Source organism: Capra hircus, chromosome 2 (genome assembly GCF_001704415.2).
Source record: "Capra hircus breed San Clemente chromosome 2, ASM170441v1, whole genome shotgun sequence".
NCBI lineage: Eukaryota > Metazoa > Chordata > Mammalia > Artiodactyla > Bovidae > Capra > Capra hircus.
Window position 1 is genome coordinate 121278181 of NC_030809.1, and position 21757 is coordinate 121299937.

The window sequence follows — 21757 nt, forward strand, 5'->3', positions numbered from 1 at the left end:
AGCATTTCTCATGATGTACTCTGCATATAAGTTAAATAAGCAGGGTGACTATTGTCACCTTGACGTACTCCTTTTCCTATCTGGATCCAGTCTGTTGTTCCATGTCAGTTCTAACTGTTGCTTCCTGACATGCATACAGATTTCTCAAGAGGCTGGTTAGGTGGTCTGGTATTCCCATCTCTCTCAGAATTTTCCACAGTTTATTGTGATCCACACAGTCAAAGGCTTTGGCATAGTCAAGAAAGCAGAAATAGATGTGTTTCTGGAACTCTCTTCCTTTTTTCATGATCCAGCGGATGTTGGCAATTTGATGTCTGGTTCCTCTGCCTTTTCAAAAAGCAGCTTGAACATCAGGAAGTTCACGGTTCACATATTGCTGAAGCCTGGCTTTGAGCATTTTCAGCATTACTTTGAGAATTTTGAGCATTACTTTACTAGCGTGTGAGATGAATGCAATTGTGCGGTAGTTTGAGCATTCTTTGGCATTGCCTTTCTTTGGGATTGGAATGAAAACTGACCTTTTCCAGTCCTGTGGCCACTGCTGAGTTTTCCAAATGTGCTGGCATATTTAGTGCAGCACTTTGAAGCATCATCTTTCAGGATTTGAAATATCTCTACTGGAATTCCATCACCTCCACTAGCTTTATTCATAGTGATGCTTTCTAAGGCCCACTTGACTTCACATTCCAGGATGTCTGGCTCTAGGTGAGTGATCACACCATCGTGATTATCTGGGTCGTGAAGATCCTTTTTGTACAGTTCTTCTGTGTATTCTTGCCACCTCTTCTTAATATCTTCTGCTTCTGTTAGGTCCATACCATTTCTGTCCTTTATCGAGCCCATCATTGTATGAAATGTTCCCTGGTATCTCTAATTTTCTTGAAGAGGTCTCTAGTCTTTCCTATTCTGTTGTTTTCCTCTATTTCTTTGCACTGATCACTGAAGAAGTCTTTCTTATCTCTTCTTGCTATTCTTGGGAACTCTGCATTTAGATGCCTGTATCTTTCCTTTTCTCCTTTGCTTTTTACCTCTCTTCTCTTCACAGCTATTTGTAAGGCCTCCCTAGACAGCCATTTTGCTTTTTTGCATTTCTTTTCCATGGGGATGGTCTTGATCCCTGTCTCCAGTATAATGTCGCAAACTTCATTCCATAGTTCATCAGGCACTCTATCTATCAGATCTAGGCCCTTAAATCTATTTCTCACTTCCACTGTATAATCATAAGGGATTTGATTTAAGTCATACCTGAATGGTCTAGCAGTTTTCCCCACTTTCTTCAATTTAAGTCTGAATTTGGTAATAAGGAGTTCATGATCTGAGCCACAGTCAGCTCCTGGTCTTGTTTTTGTTGGCTGTATAGAGCTTCTCCATCTTTGGCTGCAGAGAATATAATCAATCTGATTTCGGTGTTGACCATCTGGTGATGTCCATGTGTAGAGTCTTCTCTTGTGTTGTTGGAAGAGGGTGTTTGCTATGACCAGTGTGTTCTCTTGGCAAAATTCTATTAGTCTTTGCCCTGCTTCATTCCACATTCCAGGGCCAAATTTGCCTGTTACTCCAGGTGTTTCTTGACTTCCTACTTTTGCATTCCAGTCCCCTATAGTGAAAAGGACATCTTTTTTGGGTGTTAGTTCTAAAAGGTTTTGTAGGTCTTCATAGAACCATTCAACTTCAACTTCAGCTTCTTCAGTGTTACTGGTTGGGGCATAGACTTGGATTACCGTGATATTGAATGGTTTGCCTTGGAGACGAACAGAGATCTTTCTGTCGTTTTTGAGACTGCATCCAAGTACTGCATTTCGGACTTTTTTGTTGACCGTAATGGCTACTCCATTTCTTCTGAGGGATTCCTGCCCGCAGTAGTAGATATAATGGTCATCTGAGTTAAATTCACCCATTCCAGTCCATTTTAGTTCACTGATTCCTAGAATGTCGACGTTCACTCTTGCCATCTTCTGTTTGACCACTTCCAATTATCCTTGATTCACAGACTTGACATTCCAGGTTCCTCTGCAATATTGCTCTTTACAGCATCAGACCTTGCTTCTATCACCAGTCACATCCACAGCTGGGTATTGTTTTTGCTTTGGCTCCATCCCTTCATTCTTTCTGGATTTATTTCTCCACTGACCTCCAGTAGCATATTGGGCACCTACTGACCTGGGGAGTATCTCTTTCAGTATCCTATCATTTTGCCTTTTCATACTGTTCATGGGATTCTCAAGGCAAGAATACTGAAGTGGTTTGCCATTCCCTTCTCCAATGAACCACATTCTGCCAGACCTCTCCACCATGACCGGCCCGTCTTGGGTTGCCCTGTGGGCATGGCTTAGTTTCATTGCATTAGATGAGGCTGTGGTCCTAGTGTGATTAGATTGACTAGTTTTCTGTGAGTATGGTTTCAGTGTGTCTGCCCTCTGATGCCTTCTAGCAACACCTACCATTTTACTTGGGTTTCACACTACATTTTCTATTTTCTCTTTGCGTACACACACACATAAAATATATATAACCACCAACCCACAACTCAGAAAAGGCCAATCTGTATTAATACTGGTGGATAGTTTTCTAAATTTGAAGAAAGCACAAACTGAAAAAAGAAAAAAAGATTAATGTATTCAGAAGAAAATAAAGCCTTCTTACAAGGCAGGACTTGGTGTCAATTATGACAGCATCTCACTCCCCATGATTAATTGCTTTGCACATAAGTAATCCAAATGCTTTATTGTACCTGGTTTTTAATACTCGCATATCTTTTCAGGTGTTTTATAAATTCCGGTCGTGAAGTGTTTCGTGCAGTTATAAGAGCCATGCTTCCATTATTTAATCTGAAATTAAATATTTGTATTTGACATCAAAACGTTTATTAAGAGATTACATCAGAAATTACTCTGTATCATTCTTTCTAACAAATAATCTTTACTAGAAGTTGTAGGCAAGTCAGATAAACAGCATTCTATTTACCTAAAATTCTTAAACCATATTTTGCTGCATTCTCCTTAAAATGAAACAGCCTTTCAGATTAGTTTTATTAGACACCCGACTTCCTTCTCACCCAGCACTGACATTAAGGGCTTTAAAAAAAACTGAATCATCATGCATCCTATTCACATATCAAGACATAATCTGAAATGTACTTACTTAGGGAGTGAATGTAAAACCATGTTTTGTTTTGTTTTTTAAAGATGTGTTGTAAAATAGTTAATCAGTACAAATGGTGTAACAACTAGTTCAACAGCTTTAAAAATCTAACGTTTGATTTAAACATTTATTTAAGGGCAGGTCTAAGTGACAGGAAACCAGATAAATCAAAGTGGCCCTTGGATGGATGAACTGGAGTGAACAAAATGCTACATGTTCAGTTAAATGACTGCACATTTTAATCTTGCATAAGTCTTTGGTTCAATATAAGAGGCTGCAAATTTAGAGGTGTGATTTAGTGCCAAAAAGCCACTCACAGACTCATCTAGCTTTAGAAGGCAGTTTGCAGAAATATGTGCAAATGACTCCTAGGCTGAATTTCAGTGCAAATATAAAGTTATTCCAAGAATAACAACAACGACATAAAAAAAGAGGTCTTTAAATCTTACGGAACTTCAGGTTAGAGCTGTAAAGGACCCTGGAGATTATCCAGTCATTCACTCAACTTACGTCGAATGAAAAGATGTCCCCAAGTTTAAATGATTGGTTCAAAGACAGAAAAACAAAAATGATCACTGGAACCAGAGCCCTTCATTCAGGGTTTGGCATTCCTTTTACCCATCATGTCACCCCTTCCCAACTGGAAATAAATATTCAGTGATACCAAAACATGAGTATTTTGTGTGTTTTTGATTTTAATTCTTTAGTTTTCATGTGTCTACCTTTCAATACTTATTAATAGTGGAAACACATGTTATGTGCCTAGCACCCTTCTCAATATTTCCATATATTACTGCATTTAATCTTAGCAAAATTCAAATACAAAAATATTAGTTCCTATCAGCAACTTGTGCTGATGTATCTTAAAGTAAATTATACTTTCTTGTGAAAAAATGAAGCTGAAAGTTGAAACTCCTTTGCAATTTCCCTGAATCATTCAGAAGATAAACGTTGAGTATCTTGGTCAGCCAAAGCTCCTACATAAAGGCCCTTGCAAAACATGTTTGACTACAATCCACAGAAGACATCTCTAACCAGTCACCCTTCTCTGAAAAAGTCATTCAGTGCTGACTGAACTTGGAGAGTAGGCCATGGACTTTCAGGCCAGCTGGAGAATATCTGGAGCAGCTGGAAGGAGGCATGAACCTACTCCTTCCCAGAGAGCGAGACTAAAGGTCCTTGAGCAGACGTGAGCGTGGAGATGGGGCAGGGTCAGAGCAGCACCATGGCATGGCCTGGAGAGCACAGCTTGGGTCAGCCGGCCAGGACCTCACTTCTCGTGGGACGCTTCCTTAGGGAGGCGTCAGCTATCTAAGGTTTCTGAGGGTAGGGGGAGGAAACAATCAGGCGCGATTTCTAAACCATACAAGCTTCAAAACACTCCTGGCAAGCTTCAGCACTAGAGATAATTAATGAGGGCCCTGACATGTGGTTTTTAAGTAGTTTCTCGTCTTTTCTAACTTTAGATGTTTCCCTGTTTCTCACCTTCCTATCATTGGTCAAGGAAAACATTCTAAATCATCCCTTTGCCAATTGTTAACCCTCCAGGTTAAATATTTTTGCAGGGAAGTTGAAACTAATCATTAAAATGATGGTATGAATTGCCAAAGTACGCACATAAGTCATTCTTCTGTTCCACTTTAGGGGAAAATTTAGATGTGATGATGTTGCACAAGTCATCACCCCTTCTTCTATGCTCTACAGGAATGTAAGAGAAATATTTTCAGACCGATGATGGACAACTACATGAAAAGGACGTACAAGAGATGGAGTAACTATCGCTTGTGGATAAAATGATGTATAAAATGTCTCATGAAAATGTGGGCAGTATATTCAGATGCATCACTATTCATACTAAATACAACTAAAATATTTCCTTTGACTCAAAGTATCATACATACACACATACATGCCATTCTTGCTTAGGATGTTTACCTCTGCACTAAAATTCAAAGTCAGGGACAGCCATAATAAGTATCAGAATTAAACATAATGTTCTCAGGGACTGGTAAATAACACAAATAAAAGAGCAAAGTGGGCATACATAACACAATAAGATCATGTCAGTAAAACCCAAAGAATATTATTTTAGCTTCAGTGATATTAAAACATCAGAGTAATTCTTTTTCCAGTATAACAGTTGCTCTCAGCCTACTCTGACGACAAATGCCTTAGAATCTCTAATACTATACAGTCAAAGATGACTTCCTCTTGATCATATTCTAGCTAGCCAAGAGTTAGCTGGCTATTCTGACAGATAAATGCAGTTTATAGAAAAGTATCAACAATTCAATAAAAATGCTTACTAACCTGGTATTAGGTGCCAAGCCTCTAGGTGCCACTGCACACTGGCACGGAATTGCCATAATGCTGACATTCAAGAACTGACCCTGGATCACCTGCCACTGATCATTACAATCTAAAGGAAATGGAAGGGATCAGTTATTTTCCCTCACCACAGCAAAATGTCAATAGAGCCTGGCTCAGTTCGCAGGGAGGTAATTTCAGACTCACCAGATTTGGGATATCCTTGTGCCCTCCTAAAAGAAAACAAAAGAGACAAAAACACATCACACACAAAAAATGGCACCTATTAAACATGAGATGGTTGTAGAACTCAACATTATAGCTATCAGACAGGACGTAAAAATATGTGAGCAATTTCATTACTGCATTATTTCATTCACTGATTTATCAGTAACAATGATTTTGTTTTGTTTTGTTTTGTTTTTTAAAGACTACAGCACTTCCTTTGTGTGACTTCAAAAAATGTTTTTAGGCTGCACTAGAAATTCTCATGAGGGCAGAAACTATGGATTTTGTTTGCTTGTTCATTGGCTCATTGTGTCCAAAGGGTCTGGCATATAGCAGATAATCAATAAATAGCTGTTGAATGGGAAGACAGATGGATAAATGGATGGGTAGATGGAGGGATGGAATGAACAGTTGCTTCTGAAGGCAAGTGCCAAGCTACATGGTCTAATAGTATCTGTAGCACTCCATGATTCTATATTCTTCACTAATATGATAGAATAACAACCAAATATCCCAAGTCTAATATACTGTTTATATCAAACTATTTTATGCTTTAAAAATAGATAAAGATTCTCATATTACTTTGAGTGAAGCTTTTAACTTACCTTTCTTCTAAATCCTGAGAGCTGTTAAATGGTAAAAATGATATTTCACATTCTTCTGGCCTACAACGTAATGAAATCTGTTTTTAGCAGTCTTTGACTCTGGGATATGAAATTTGGGGTTTAAGAAAAAAAGACTTACTTTAGTTTTGCCAGTGCCTTCATGATAGCAAAATCCATCCGCTGGTTAGGGGACATCCATCGATGATTTTCTGCCACAGCCAAAGCTCTTCCACCAAAGCCAAACATGGCTGAGAACCCAAAGCGAAGAAACTTGCCCATGGTGCTGAAGGTACAGACATCGACTGGTTGTATATGCCCTTGAATGTTATGCCGGATATTAGTGTCAGTAAATACAGGCAAAATGGCAAACACAGAAGAGCATATTTATTTACTCATGCAAGAAGAAAGTCTCAGGCTACTTTATACTGTAATAAACATGCTGCTTTCTCTTCCACTCTTTTTACCTACAATGACTGCAACTGCCATTTATAGCTTTTTCAGGTCCTAAACAAAGAAAAAGAAAGCAGTACATTTTGCAGTTTACTGCTAGTTTAAACGAAACATTGCTAAGGAAGTAAAGTTAAACTACATATGAAAAGTAAACTCAGATTTAACAGATTTGCATATATAGTGCTTATATGCTTTATATCAGTAGAGATAATAAAAGGTCTAGTGGAAGGACACAGGCTGGAGATTTTTCTCTTGTGCTTTTTTTTTTTTTCCTTTTAATAACCAGTCCCAGAGTTCTGATAGTCAAACAACAGTTCCTGATATTGTGCATGGATTTTCTTGACCTGGTTAAAAAGTTGGGATCTTGAATATCATTGTATTTTTTCCTATCCAGATTACAGTAAAACTATATTTTCTACTCCTTATAGCACCGGGATTGTGAAAAATCATCAGTCAAAATAGTGAAACTTTGACTAACTCACTTTCAGTTTTTATTCAAACATTTTTCTGCTTTGAGAAATAAAGAAGCTGTCTTGGCAAGTCTGGAGGAAATAAAATAACCTTCCTTAGAAAACATGAACTTCTTTGGAAGAATTCTTACCCATTATAATGTGCAAAGTTGCAGTTATCACATGAGAAACTCCATGGAGAGAATGCGCCAATACATTAGTAGATCCTGCCAAATCAAATGTAAAATGTGGATGATCAGCGTAGCAAACATTTTGTGTGGTTTTTTATTTGTCTTACTTAATGTGGCATGTTACATTGATTTATTTGGTATGATGAACCAACCTTGTGAACCTGGGAAGAATCCCACTTGGACGCGGTATATGATCTTTTTTATGTGTTGTTGAGTTCCATTTGCTATTTTGTGGGGAATTTTTACATCTAAATTCAAAGATAATGGCCTGGAATCTTTTTTAAGGAGTGTCATTGTCTGGTTTTGGTATGAGGGTGATGATGGCTTCATAGAATGTCTTTAAGAGTGTTCCTTCCTTTTCAATTTTTTTTAAGAGTCTGAGAAGAATTGGTATAAGTTATCCTTGAATGTCTGATAGAATTTGCCTGTGAAGCCATCTGGTCCCAGACTTTTGTTTGTAGGAAGTTTTTTTTTAAATTACAGATTCTATTTCACTTCTAATTATCAGTCTGTCCAAATTATCTATTTCTTGCAAACATTTTAAACTAACCATTTGCTCTTACTTTATAGAGATGTCCCTATGTAATGTTTAAATGAAAAATTACATGGAAGTTTGTAAATTTTTGTTCATATCATAGATGCACACTGATGGCTACTGAATTATTAATCTTTAAATAACTTAAAAATTAGAAAACAATTTATAGTATTTACTTGCTCACAGCTTCTTCCATTGTGAATGTATATTTTCTACCTGCAAGAGTGTTAGCTATACCAAAATCTGCCCCATTCAACTTTAATAAACAGGCTTCTAACTTCTTTACCAAAAAGGGCACCAACAGTATAAGGATGGCTCTGGAAAGCAGAGACAAACACATAAACACACACAAAAAGCCAAATAATAACTAAGAAAAAATATAAAATCACTGTAAAGTACAAGAGATAAGCTTTAAATTCTTTCTAAAGCTCTTTGTGCAAAGCAATGCTCAAAATCCTTCAAACCAGGCTTCAGCAGTACATGAACTGAGAAATTCCAGCTGGATTTAGAAAAGGCAGAGGAACCAGAGATCAAATTGCCAACATCCGTTGGATCTCAGGAAAAACAAGGGCATTCCAAAAACAACACCTACTTCTGCTTCATTGACTATGTTAAAGCCTTTGACTGCATGGATCACAATAAACTGTGGAAAATTCTTCAAGAGATAGGAATACCAGACCACCTTATCTGTCTCCTGAAAAACCTGTATGCAGGCCAAGAAGCCACAGTTAGAACCAGACATGGAATGATGAACTGATTCAAAATTGGGAAAGGAGTACGCCAAGGCTGTGTATTGTCAACGTGCTTATTTAACTTCTATGCATAGTACATCATGCGAAATGCTGGGTTGGATGAATCACAAGCTGGAATCAAGATTGCTGGGGAAAACATCAACAACTTCAGATATACCGAGGATACCACTCAAAGGCAGTAAGCAACGAGGAAGAGCCCCTTAATGAGGATAAAGAGATTGAAAAAGCTGACTTAAAATTCAGACTTCCAAAAATTAAGATCATGGCATCTGGTCCCACCATATCATGGCAAATAAAAAGTGGAAACAGTGACAAATTTCATTTTCTTGAGTCAAAAATCACTACAGATGGTGACTGCAGCCATGAAATTAAACCATGCTTACTCCTTGGAAGAAAAGCTATGATAAACCTAGGCAGTGTATTAAAAAGCAGAGACATCACTTCATAGACAAAAGTCAGTATAGTTAGAGCTATGGTTTTTCCAGTTAGTCATGCATGGATGTAACAGCTGGACCATAAAGAAGGCTGAGAGCCAAAGAATTGATGCTTTCAAATTGTGATACTGGAGAAGATTCTTGACAGTCCCTTGAACAGCAAGATCAAACCAGTCAATCCTAAAAGAAATCAGTCCTGAATAATCATTGGAAGGACTGATGCTGAAGCTTCAATACTCTGAACACCGGATGCAAAAAGCCAACTCATTGGAAAAGACCCTGATGCTGGGAAAGATTGAGGGCAGGAGGAGAAAGGGGCGACAGAGGATGAGATGGTTGGATGGCATCACCAACTCAATGCACATGAGTTGAGCAAAGTCTGGGAGATGGTGAAGGACAGGGAAGCCTGGAGTGCTGCAGTTCGTGGAGTTGCAAAGAGTCAGACATAACTTAGCAACTGAAAAACAACAAAGCTCTTAACCAAGTTGGGGGGCTCTTTTATTATCTGAGATATTGCATCATAGATGAAGAAAACACTTCTTTCCATAGTATCTGCCACAGTATGAGAATCCGTATTGAGACACAGATTTCTCTATATTGCTAGGATAATTTAAGATCCACATGAATTTTTCCCACCAGCCTACACAGAAAAAGAGCTCTCTCAGGTCACACCCCTGTAATACTTATATGTCTGAGATCTTGGCGTAAAGGTCTGCTTTCAAAGGGAAAAATACCAGCTAGCACATTCCCAGGGAGTAAAAAGGATTTAAAATTAAGAAGTTATAATTCTTCTTGATTTAAGTCCAGTAACTGCCAAGAGCTGTGCTAGCATGGATGTGTTGTGTACTACAGCTATCAGGCTTTCCTGGTGGCTCACACAGCAAAGAATGTACCTGCAATGCAGGAGACCTGGGTTCAATCCCCGGGTTGGGAAGATCCCCTGGAGGAGAGCATGGCAACCCACTCCAGTATTCTTGCCTGGAGAATCCCCATGGACAGAGGAGCCTGGTGGACTATGGTCCATCAGGTCACAAAGAGTTGGACACGACTAAGTGATTAAGCACACACACACTATAGCTATCGAGGCAAAGACTAGTCCCCTGGCTTTGCTAATCAGGAACTTTCTTGCATGGTCATATGTAATCCCTTTGATTTGTCACTTTGAATGGATATATGCTTGGGTTCTCAGTTGAAGAAGTTGAGGCAGTGCTGCTGCTGCTAAGTCACTTCAGTCGTGTCCGACTCTGCGCGACCCCATAGACAGCAGCCCACCAGGCTCCCTTGTCCCTGGGATTCTCCAGGCAAGAACACTGGAGTGGGTTGCCATTTCCTTCTCCAATGCATGAAAGTGAAAAGTGAAAGGGAAGTCGTTCAGTCATGTCTGACTCTTCATGACCCCATGGACTGCAGCCTACCAGGCTCCTCCATCCATGGGATTTTCTAGGCAAGAGGACTGGAGTGGGGTGCCATTACCTTCTCCTTGAGGCAGTGCAGCCATTATCAAACAATACAATAATAACCATGAGGTACCTACCTAAGCATTTAGATTTTCAGACCTCTAATGATACCAATGCAAAGAAATGTCTACCTTGACCAACTAGTAAACTGGTTTTAACTGATCCATCAAAAGGTAGTTTATGTTCTGACCCTTGTTACTCAAAATATGTCCCATAATCAAACAGCAATGGCCACATCTCCATGTTTATTACAGTGTTGATTGTGAGGCCCCACTCCATGCCTAACAAGTCATAGTCTGCATTTTATAAGATCTTCAGGTTATGTATAATATATGGAGAGGTCCTTCTCCAGAATTTATGGTTCAAGGATCACTTGTATCAACATTACCTGCTGCTACTGCCGCTGCTAAGTCACTTCAGTCATGTCTGAAGCCCACCAGGCTCCCCCGTCCCTGGGATTCTCCAGGCAATAACACTGGAGTGGGTTGCCGTTTCCTTCTCCAATGCGTGAAAGTGAAGTCACTCAGTCGTATCCAACTCTTAGCGACCCCATGGACTGCAGCCTACCAGGCTCCTGTGTCCATAGGATTTTCCAGGCAAGAGTACTGGAGTGGGATGCCACTGCCTTCTCCAACATTACCTGCTAGAGCTTGTTAAAAAGGGAAATTTCTGGGTTCCACCTCCAACCTATGGAAAGGGAGTAGCTAGGAGTGGGGTCCAGACATCCATGTCTTAGTAAGTTTTCCAGGTGACTTGTATGCACCCTAAGGTCTGAGAAAAGTGGTCCAGAAATCTGTTCCTCAGTGGATCTTTCAGTTCAGCTCAGTTCAGTTCAGTCGCTCAGTTGTGTCCAACTCTTTATTACCCCATGAATTGTAGCACGCCAAGCCTCCCTGTCCATCACTTCCTGGAGTTCACTCAGATTCACATCCATCGAGTCAGTGATGCCATCCAGCCATCTCATCCTCTGTTGTCCCCTTCTCCTCCTACCCCTAATCCCTCCCAGCATCAAAGTCTTTTCCAATGAGTCAATTCTTTGCATGAGGTGGCCAAAGTATTGGAGTTTCAGCTTTAGCATCATTCCTTCCAAAGAAATCCCAGGGCCAGCTGTCAATCACCTGCTGCTGCTGCTGCTGCTACTGCTAAGTCACTCCAGTCGTGTCCAACTCTGTGTGACCCCATAGACAGCAGCCCATCAGGCTCCCCCATCCCTAGGCCTTTCCAATTATCCTTTGACCCTCTGTAGGCTGCCTTTGGACATCTAATTGCTAATTAATCTGGACTAGGTGAGGGGAGGGGGAAGCAAAAACAAACCAATCCATTTTACTTCCCAACCAGATTTATGTTGAAGGTTTTGGAGGAGGCTACATAATTAGAGTGAGATATTTAAGATTATCAATGGATTACAGTACGCCATGAAACACGCTTCCTCCATTACCATGGTTAAGGAGGAACAGGCCATTAGAGCATTCCTCTAGGAAAACTATTTAAAAACATAATGTTGTCGTGTGCAGTAGAGAATGACACATATCATGACTCAAGAAAAATAAAGACCATTTATTCCCTTGAGTTTGCCCAAACACAAATCCTCTTAGAAAGATAGAGATTGCTTTTTATTTTTATGTCTTCTCAGGCTTTGCAACTTTGCCACTTTCCTTTAATTCCATTGAACCTGGCAGTGATAACAGACATGACCAAAAGTCAGAAAACCATTTCAGTCATCTTCTATTCTGCTTATTCTGTACCTTAATCCTGAAGAACTTTTTTTTTTAACACTCTGAATTTAAGAGGAAAGTTCATGAAGAAAGTAGATGTAAAATTATAAAGCTGTAGATTGCTTCATATTTTTGTTTGAATAATCTAAAAGAGTACAATTTCCTGAAACAAAATGTGATCCATCCAGAAAGATATCTACATGCCAAAAGAACATGCTGCTCACATAAATAAAAACTATGTAATTTTAGCATTCTCACAAAAGCTATAAATGTTCTGCCTCGAGGTAAACATTTTAATTAGCCTGAAAAGTTGTTTTTCTTAACACTGCCGGCAACTTTACTCACTGCCACCTCCCCAAATCTGCTAAAATGTGCCACACCCAACGAGTAAGGACAGAAGCCGCAGATCATGTAACACATGACTGATGCAAGAACCAGGCAGAAGCTACGGAGGCAAAAAGAAAAAAAAAACTGTCCTTGGAAGTGCAAGCACTTCTGCAGAACAATTAACTTAATTAACCAGACATCATGAATATTCATAAAGCCATTAATGTCTCCCACATCCAAACAGATAAATGTGATGTAATGACTTCCTAGTCAAGCATATCTAAAATTCTCACGAAAACTGCACCTACACTTCGGTTCTTTGCCTAAAATATCATAGAAATTAACAGTCCCTTGGCAATATTTTATTCTCCTTAAATTAATTGGAATGCATGAATTTATTTATGAATTCTATAGGAATATATGGTTCCCAGTCATCAGTATGTGGATTGAGCCTTGTTTTACATCAACTGGATTTCTTTTTTATTTTTATGTCCTCTTTGGCTTTTTTCTCTATCCTCCCCCTCATCCCTTTAATCGGAATCTCTCTGTATAGTTCCTTAGCACCAGTTCCCATAGCAACAAACACCACTGCTAATGGCCAGTAGTTCAAATACAGGCTTCCCCACATCTGATCCATTTGAGTCTGACCATAATTCAGCGGTTTAGTCTGTTGGCTCAGTGGAGTAATTTACTAAACACCCTCCCTCTGGGTGTCTCTCTCCAGGAGGCAAATGGGTTCAAAGGCAGACTGTCTTCTGCATTCAGCTTAGAAACTTCCTGCCTAGCTCTTGTTACCAGTCTCTACAAAGCCCTGACCAGACATAGAGTCCTCATATTAATTACATCCTGCACATGATTTCCTCCTATTAGATGCAATCCATAAGCTGGAACTTCTATACAACCACCAAAGTTTTGGCAACAGGCTGGATCTTCTAACTAAAACATATTCAAATGCCATTTCTATCAATACACATCCACTGTATCTGGAAAATGCTCTCCAAATCAGAAATATGTTTAAAAAGTATGATGATAATAAAATTCAATGCTATTCCTCTATAAAATCTGAGCTGTATTTTTAAAAGTAAGCTTAACCACAATTGTTTCTAACTTGCTATTCACTTGATGTCAAATGCATACCTGTGGGGACACCCATCCTTCCACTTTGATGCACAGCACTGAATGAGTGACCTCAGGGGTCTAAGCACTATGGAAAAGAAACAGTGAGCTAAGCATATCCACTCTGCCCGAAGGGAAAAGGTTGGGAAAGTTCCACCATTATAGACATACTCCTAAAATGACACAGAAAGGTCAAAGTGTGCTTCCAAAGCATCTTTTTGAATTGATGTATTTTGTTACTGTCTACCTAAAAGGTTTATTTTCACAGATTTTTCTTAACAGGTTTTATAATCATAAGGATATATCCTTATAACCCTCTTCATTTAAATTTTTGTTTTTATGAAGGACTTTTTACTCTAAAAGAGCACTGGTATGTCTCCTGTTCTTTGTCGATTGATAATACAAGTATACTAAAATCCATACTAAATGTCTCTGGTTATTCAATGGATAGAAAGTTGATTTCTTTTTCAACCATATGCATTGTTTTCCATGTTCATAGGAAACAATACAACTGACCCTTGAACAACATGGGTTTGAAGTGAGAAGATTCACTTAGATGTGGATATTTTTCAGTTGTGAATACTATGCCATGCTGTGCTAAGTCGCTTCAGCTGTGCCTGACTCTTTGTGACCTTATGGACTATAGCCTGCCAGGCGCCTCTGTTCATGGGATTCTGCAGGCAAGAATACTGGAGTGAGTTGCTATGCCTTCCTCCAGGGGATCCTCCTGACCCAGGGATGGAACTCACATCTCCTGCAGTTCCCACATTGCAGGAGAATTCTTTACTGCTGAGCCACCAGGGAAGCCCAGTAAACACTATGGTGGTGGTGGTTTAGTCGCTAAGTCATGTCTGACTCTTTTGACTCCATGAACTGTAGCCTGCCAGGCTCCTCTGTCCATTGGATTCTGCAGGCAAGACTAATGGAGTGGGTTGCCATTCCCTTCTCCAGAGAATCTTCCCAATCCGGGAATCGACCCCGAGTCTCCTCCCTTGCAGGCAGATTCTTTTACCGACTGAGCTACGAGGGAAGCCCTATACAGTGAATACTATAGTACTTCACTGTTCCCAGTGGTTTAAATTTGAGAATGCAGAGAAAAGAAGGGCCAACTGTATACTGATCAAGGGTCAACTGTAATTGTTTCCACTCTTCTTATAGAGATGACAATATGTGATGTTTTAAAAAAATATAAATCACCTTTTTCACTATTGTTTGTTTCAATAATAATTTGGGAGGAAGGACTTGATTAACAGAACAAACCTGCCCGAGACGCTGCTGCCCGGTCCAGATGCTGGTGTCGCTCGGCTGTTCTCCCTGACTCGCGCCCACTTCCTTTGCCTCTAATCAGGCTTATTCCTAGAGCAGGTTCCCAGACGGCTGCTCCCTTGTCTAAACCTCCCATTGTTCCCTGACAGCAATGCAGACCCTTTCCTGTGGCATCCAGAAACCACCAAAGTTTAGACCCATTTTGACACCAGTACCACCCAACAAATGCCCTGCGGTCTTTTCTTTCACATTCCTGGATTTTGCCTTGCCACTTGTTATTTTTGCAGCCAAGAAAATAACTTATCCTTATCTTTCAGGCCAGATCCTACCTATTTTTAGGTCCCGTTCAAGTGCCAGTTGCTCTATAATTTCTTTACATTTATTCACGTAAACCTTATTAAGCGTTCATGGTACCACATTCTGTTCTAGCTGCTGGAGATACAGCAGTCAGGATGAATCCTTTTGGTATTCTCAAACTTATCTATTTATACTTCAATTATGGGAATTGAGTTACTACATTTTATCCCATATGGAATTATAAGCAGTTTGACTGGAGTGGCCCTATTTTGAAATTTCATATCTGGAACTGTGTGATCATTAAACTTTTATATGGGAAGGTAGAATAATAGTCCCATTTGTTGTTTGCTTAACTATATTAAACTCTGCAAATATACTTCTAATTTAATACCATAATAACCTCATAATGAAGGGGGCATCATGTGTGTTCTCTCTCTCTTATTTAGAGAAATAAGGCTCAAAGAAATTAAATAACTTGGATGCCAAGCATGAGTCTTTCATACTTAAAGTCTGTGCATTTAACTCTGTATGATGCTGTCTAGGTTAGAGAGTAATACAGGAAGAGATGGGGGAGAGGGTTCACTTGGCAAATCCAGGGGCCCTCCCTTGCCTGCTGGTATCACACCAAGCGGAAGCTGGGCTCCCACAGGAGTCAGGATGCTGTCTGTTTCCAACCCTGCATTCTTCTGGGCTCTAAGAAGCAAAGCATGGGCTACTTCACTGGCAGATCCATCTCCACCAACACATACCACACTGGAAAAGAAATTAAGTCAAAGAATGAATGACATCAGAATTACTGGCAATAATTTGTGAAATGTAGACTTTAAAATATTAATCTTACATATTATATTTGCATAATTACTCATAGCTTCAACTATTTCAATATATGTCAATGGATAAGAAGACACTAGCACTGCACTGATAAAGTTTACAAGAAGACATTAGCTGAACTTTATTATGGTTCAACTCAAAAAATGTTCAAACATACAGTCTAAAAGTCAGCTGAGTGGCTCAGATGGTAAAGAATCTGCCTGCAATGCAAGTGACCCAGGTTCAATCCCTGGGTCAGGAAGATCCCCTGGAGTAGGGAATGGCTACCTACTCCAGTATTCTTGTCTAGAGAATTCCAAAGACAGAGGAGCCTGGTGGGCTACAGTGCATAAGGTCACAAAGAGTCAGACACGATTAAGCAACTAACACTTCCACTTTTCACTTTCAAGAGGCATTAAAACACTCGAACATGTTAATTCACATCTGACCTGAATCTTGCTTTGTTAATATCCCAAAGCATATTATTTTTATTTTATGTTAATAAGTCATTGAAATTCATTTAACTAACACAAACCAAAGCATAAAACCCTGCTAATTTTCAATATAGCTCTGAAAAGACAATAAAAGCTCTGAAAAGCAATAAAAATCATGTAAAATATAAAGCTTTAATTTAAGGAACTACTAATTATCATTAGTTATAAATGTCAATTGCAAACCTGAACTGGTTTTCACCTCTTGGATATTACTGCAATACTGCACTTTTAAAATGAGCGCTACTAGCCTTTGACTCTAGTCAGTACTAAAATTTTTTTAGGACCTCACCATAAGTACGCTATAGGAGGAGTGAGGTGGAATCCATGAAAGTCATATAGAATGTCAGAGGTTTTGTCAGAGTCATTTGTATTTAAAAGATGTAAAATAACGGGCTTCCCTGACAGCTCAGTGATGAAGAGTCCACCTGCAGGAGACATAGGTTTGACCCCTGACCCAGGGAGATACCACACACCACGGAGCAACTAAGTTGGTGAGCCCCAACTACTGAGCCTGTGCTCTAAAGCCGGGGAGCCCCAGTTCCTGAGCCCATGTGCCCTAGAGCTTGTGCTCTGCAAAAAGGGAAGCCACCGCAAAGAAAAGCCTGCACACGGCAATTAGAGAGCAGCCCTGGCTCGCCACAACTAGAGAAAAGCCCGCACGCAGGAACAAAAACCCAGCATAGCCAAACATTTAAGAATAACAACATTAAATACCAAAATCACATCAACTGACCCAAAGGGAAAGCGTTTGTGTTATTGAGAGCAGGGGCCATGCCCCACGACCTCCCAAGCCCTGCAGCAGAAGAGTCTGCTCGTCTAAAGGAGAAGTAGTCTCTTGGCTCCAGTCCACTGCATCATCCAGGAGGCAGGCTTAGAGGACCACATCTTCTGATTTTTCTAGGGAAGCCACAGGACCTGCTTTGGGGATAAGTCTCCTAACTTATAAACATTAACAACCAGCATTCGATATATTTAAAAATTCTTTTTGCCAAACAGAACAGCCTACAAGGCATAATCAGCAGAGGTTCCTAATTCCCTAAGTTCAGGAAGCTCCAGAAGCTGGTGGATCCTGAGGCTGAGAACACTGTCTCCATCAGCTGCCTCCACCGTGTTCTCAGTCTTTCAGCCCCAGCACCTAGGTGGGGTTCAGGGCTAAGGCTGCACATAGCCTGGGCAATCCAAGGTCCACCCTAACTAGAAGAAATTCTATGATATGGGATATGACCCAGGTCATGTTTGGCTGGGGATATTATTTTATGTCTGAACTGATTCCAGCAGCCATCAGTACAGCCACTGATTCAGAGAAAAGTGATTACACCCACTGAGCACCAACTTCACGTCATATAACATATTGGCTCTATTCTATTAAATTCTTAAAAATCTGTAAAATAGGCATTAGCCTCATCTTCATATATGGGGAAGCCAAGGTTTGATTTGAATCTTATCTGTATGATTTCAAAGACCTCTACCTTTTCAAACATTTTGTGGACTTAACTCCTGGTTTTATGCCTGTCTACCAACCAAGAGTGTGTGGCCTAAAAAGCTCATGTAAAGTCATCCAACATATCTAACTGAGCACAAACAACTTGCCTCTTCCATATCATATGGTAACATTTGACCCCTGGAATCCTGCATGCAGTTAAAGTGCCGTGTACATGTTAACTCTAACTGTTAGAGTTAGTAGAAACGAGGCTTTCTCAGGATACACATGTGAGTTGCTCAGTCGTGTCCAACTCTGTGACTCCATGGACTATAGCCTGCCAGACTCATCTGTCCATGGAATTCTCCAGTTGAGAATACTGAAGTGGGTTGCCATTCCCTTCTCCAGGGGATCTTTCTGAAACAGGGATCAAATCCAGGTCTCCTGCATTATAGGCAGATTCTTAACCGTCTGAGACACCAGAGAAGCACGTATAGGAATATGCTCTACTACAAAAACCTTTGAAATATTGTCATAAGGCATTCTGTGTTAGATATTTTGAAACTAAAACAAATGATAATTACAGTAATAAAGTAACAGTGAACAATTACTATGTATCAGACATTGTCAGCACTGTCCATGTATTAATTTATTTAATTTGAACAATAACTACACACAGTATACACTTTTACTCCCAATTCACAGATTTGGAAAACAAGACATAAAAAGATTAAGCAACTGTTCCAAGGTCATACCATGGTAAGTTATAGAATGAGATTTTGAAATAAGACAAGTTGGTCTTAGAAACTACACTACTATTTGATATGTTAGACTCCTTTCTTACATAGAAGACCCAATGAAAATAGCCTTAGGAGAGTTTTATTATTTTGGAAATCAGTTTAACAGTAGAATCACTGTGCAATTAAATAAGAGAAAAGAACTTACTTATGTTGACAAATACTAGATCATTAAGATCCTCTTGAGATATAGTTATTCAACCTAGGGAATATACTCAATATAAACATAAAAGAGTCTAGCTATTAAAAGAAAAGGCAAAAAAAAAAACAACCTTTTAAAATGGGTTCATTTAATCACACTTAAGAGTTACCCTAAAACGTAACCCTTTGGAAGCAGTACACCTTGTGTTTTCTGAATAAACTCTTTCATGCCTGACCAAAAGTAAAGCTTTGCTATCTAGAAAAGCACAATTGGGAGCTAATATCTCATTTCTCTTTATTAAAAGTGATAAAAAAATATAAATGGGTGTCTGTGTATTTGTCTATCAACCCATATCATTATTAAAATGTTTATTATTGGATTTTCAACTTAAATTTTTTCTTGAGAAGAGATACTTTTTAACCTTACTTACTAATACAGATATCACAGTGGTGATAGAATGTCATTGTAAGCCAAATAATACCTAGATTCTCATAAATTCAAATGAAGGAAAAAACTAATTCAATAAATTAAAGTTTTAAAATGTTGTGAAACCAAATAATAAAATATTAGTATATGTATCTTGTCTGGAAAATTCCATGGACAGAAGAGCCTGGCAGGCTGCAGTCACAAAGAGACAGGACTAAGAGACAGCACACACAGTATATGTGTATTTGCATAAGAGCTACAGATTAGCTTAACCCTTTTCACACACACAAACACAACTGTTTCTGCTTCAAGTCTATGCATCCGATATAACTCTTTTCTTGGCCTTTACAAAACTTCCTATTCATGCCCAGTATAGAGGAGGCAATATGGAAACTGACAGGGTTTCCTCGGTGGCTCAGATGATAAAGAATCTGCCTGCCATGCAGGACACCTAGGTTCAATCCCTGGGTCAGGAAGATTCTCTGGAGAAGTGAATGCCTACCCACTCCAGTGTTCTTGCCTAGAAAATTCCACAGACAGAGGAGCCTGGCAGGCTACAGTGCACGGGGTCGCAAAGAATCGGACAGAACTGAAAACATATAATACATGGAAATGGACGCTCCTGCAAACTCCAGCAGTGGATCTGAGAGTGTTTGCTGGAACACACTGGAGTTGCATACCAGCTGTCATGAGGACTGATACACTGTTTTTGCTGGCAGTAGGAATATGTCATGATATGTCTTCATAAAAACATATGCAACTCATTAAAGACAACTTCAAAATCTTAATAATCTTCTTAAACATTATTTACTGAATCATTTTGCTTTTGAATAATATCATAGAATTTCTCTAGGATCTTAATCTCTGGTCTATGTCTAAAATCCCTAAAGTGATTTCCTTCTCACTCCCTATCAATAGCTCCAGTAGAGACAGGCAGAGATGCCTCAGGCTCAAGTTGAGCCCCTCTTCCATCAAAATACCAAAGAATCCTGGGGTTACCTCATCCTGTCCTTGAGTCTTTTATATAAATTTCTCAAAAAGTACTCCTACAACTACTCAAACAGATTCAGGAACAGCTCATGAATGTAGTGTGTTCCACTTTCAAACAATTCTACTTGTTAGAGAATTGTTCTCTGGAAGTGCCTACAGCAACTGTTTCTACTGTTCTCCTCATATATATGCCTCACTATGTAATTCTGAGTAGAATGACTTAAAATGACCATTTTATTAAGATAGGTATCCCAACCACCATTTTAGCTCCTGCTGAAATAACTGGACTCAAAAAACCAAATGAACTATTTAAAGGATCTTAGAAACAGAAGACGTCCAAAAGAAATCTTAAACTATTATAAATCCTAAATTAATCGGCATGCTATAAAGTGAAATCACTGGAGCTCAATTAACATAATGGCTAGGTAAACTATTTGGTGAAAAAAAATATAGGTAATAACTAAAGGATCTATAGATCTTGTAGTGCCATACTGCAAAATGCCACCACCTGCCATGTGGAATAAATAAGAAGCATGTTCATGTAAAGAGAAAACATTATTCTGTTGCACTTAAGCTATAGTTTTCCATCATTCTGCAAAAGTCTTCTTGATCCTTGCAGAGTTAATTACCAATGGACCTTATTTATAGATAACACATTTCCCGGAACACTTCATAATGTTAATAGGCAAGACAAGGTGTAATACCTACAATATCTGTTATTCTTATTACATAACCATGTTTTAAAGCAAGAACTTATTTGCAATGCAACATTTCTTATACATTCACAAGCTGTGTTGCAGGACCATGTAGCAAATTAAGGTAGGTAGCTGGTAGGCATGATTCCCCCAATTACTTCTCTTAAATTGTATATTTGCAAGGTAATTTCCTAAATGTAGCCTATTAATCAATCTGTCGAGCACTAAGTATAAGGCTCTGCAGCAATCTCCTACCTCATATTCTTCATGCTCAATATTTATAGACCATTGCCATCTAGATTCACTCCCTTCGATTAAATTCCTTTTTGAAAAATTATGTCTTACTTACCAAACTTTCTTCTTTATCCAATATTTTTCCTCACCCCAAAATATTAAGTTTTTCTGAAAACTGACCTTGGTAATGCTCCAACCTGATTGCATCACTTTCCTCTCTAACACATTCTAATAATTTTTCAGGAGGAGTAAAGCCTTCCATTACAGTTGAAAGACCCAAATGCCCTTCCTGATACTGTGAGTCTATTGCTGCCCACCACCACTGACATCACCATGTGACAGAATAATTCACATGCCTGCCACCTTTTAAAACTCTGAAACATCTACCCTTGCAAAAAATCTTCCCTAAAAGAATAAGCTTTTAGTCTTGTACATCAATCTAGCACTTTAGCAAATTGATTCACCTACATTTTTAAAAT

At 39.1% G+C, this 21757-nt stretch overlaps 1 protein-coding gene across 1 annotated transcript in view; it reads right to left on the reverse strand.

The window, feature by feature from the left end:
* Positions 1-21757, reverse strand: part of CERKL (ceramide kinase like) — a 128909-nt gene that overhangs the window by 6055 nt on the left and 101097 nt on the right. Inside the window, exons 5-11 of the mRNA XM_018065351.1 lie at positions 15881-16023; positions 7333-7407; positions 6421-6598; positions 6282-6341; positions 5656-5681; positions 5452-5560; positions 2732-2828 (exon numbers count right to left, since the gene is read on the reverse strand). Coding sequence (XP_017920840.1) covers positions 2732-2828; positions 5452-5560; positions 5656-5681; positions 6282-6341; positions 6421-6598; positions 7333-7407; positions 15881-16023 — 688 coding nt within the window. The remainder of the gene's footprint in view (positions 1-2731; positions 2829-5451; positions 5561-5655; positions 5682-6281; positions 6342-6420; positions 6599-7332; positions 7408-15880; positions 16024-21757) is intronic.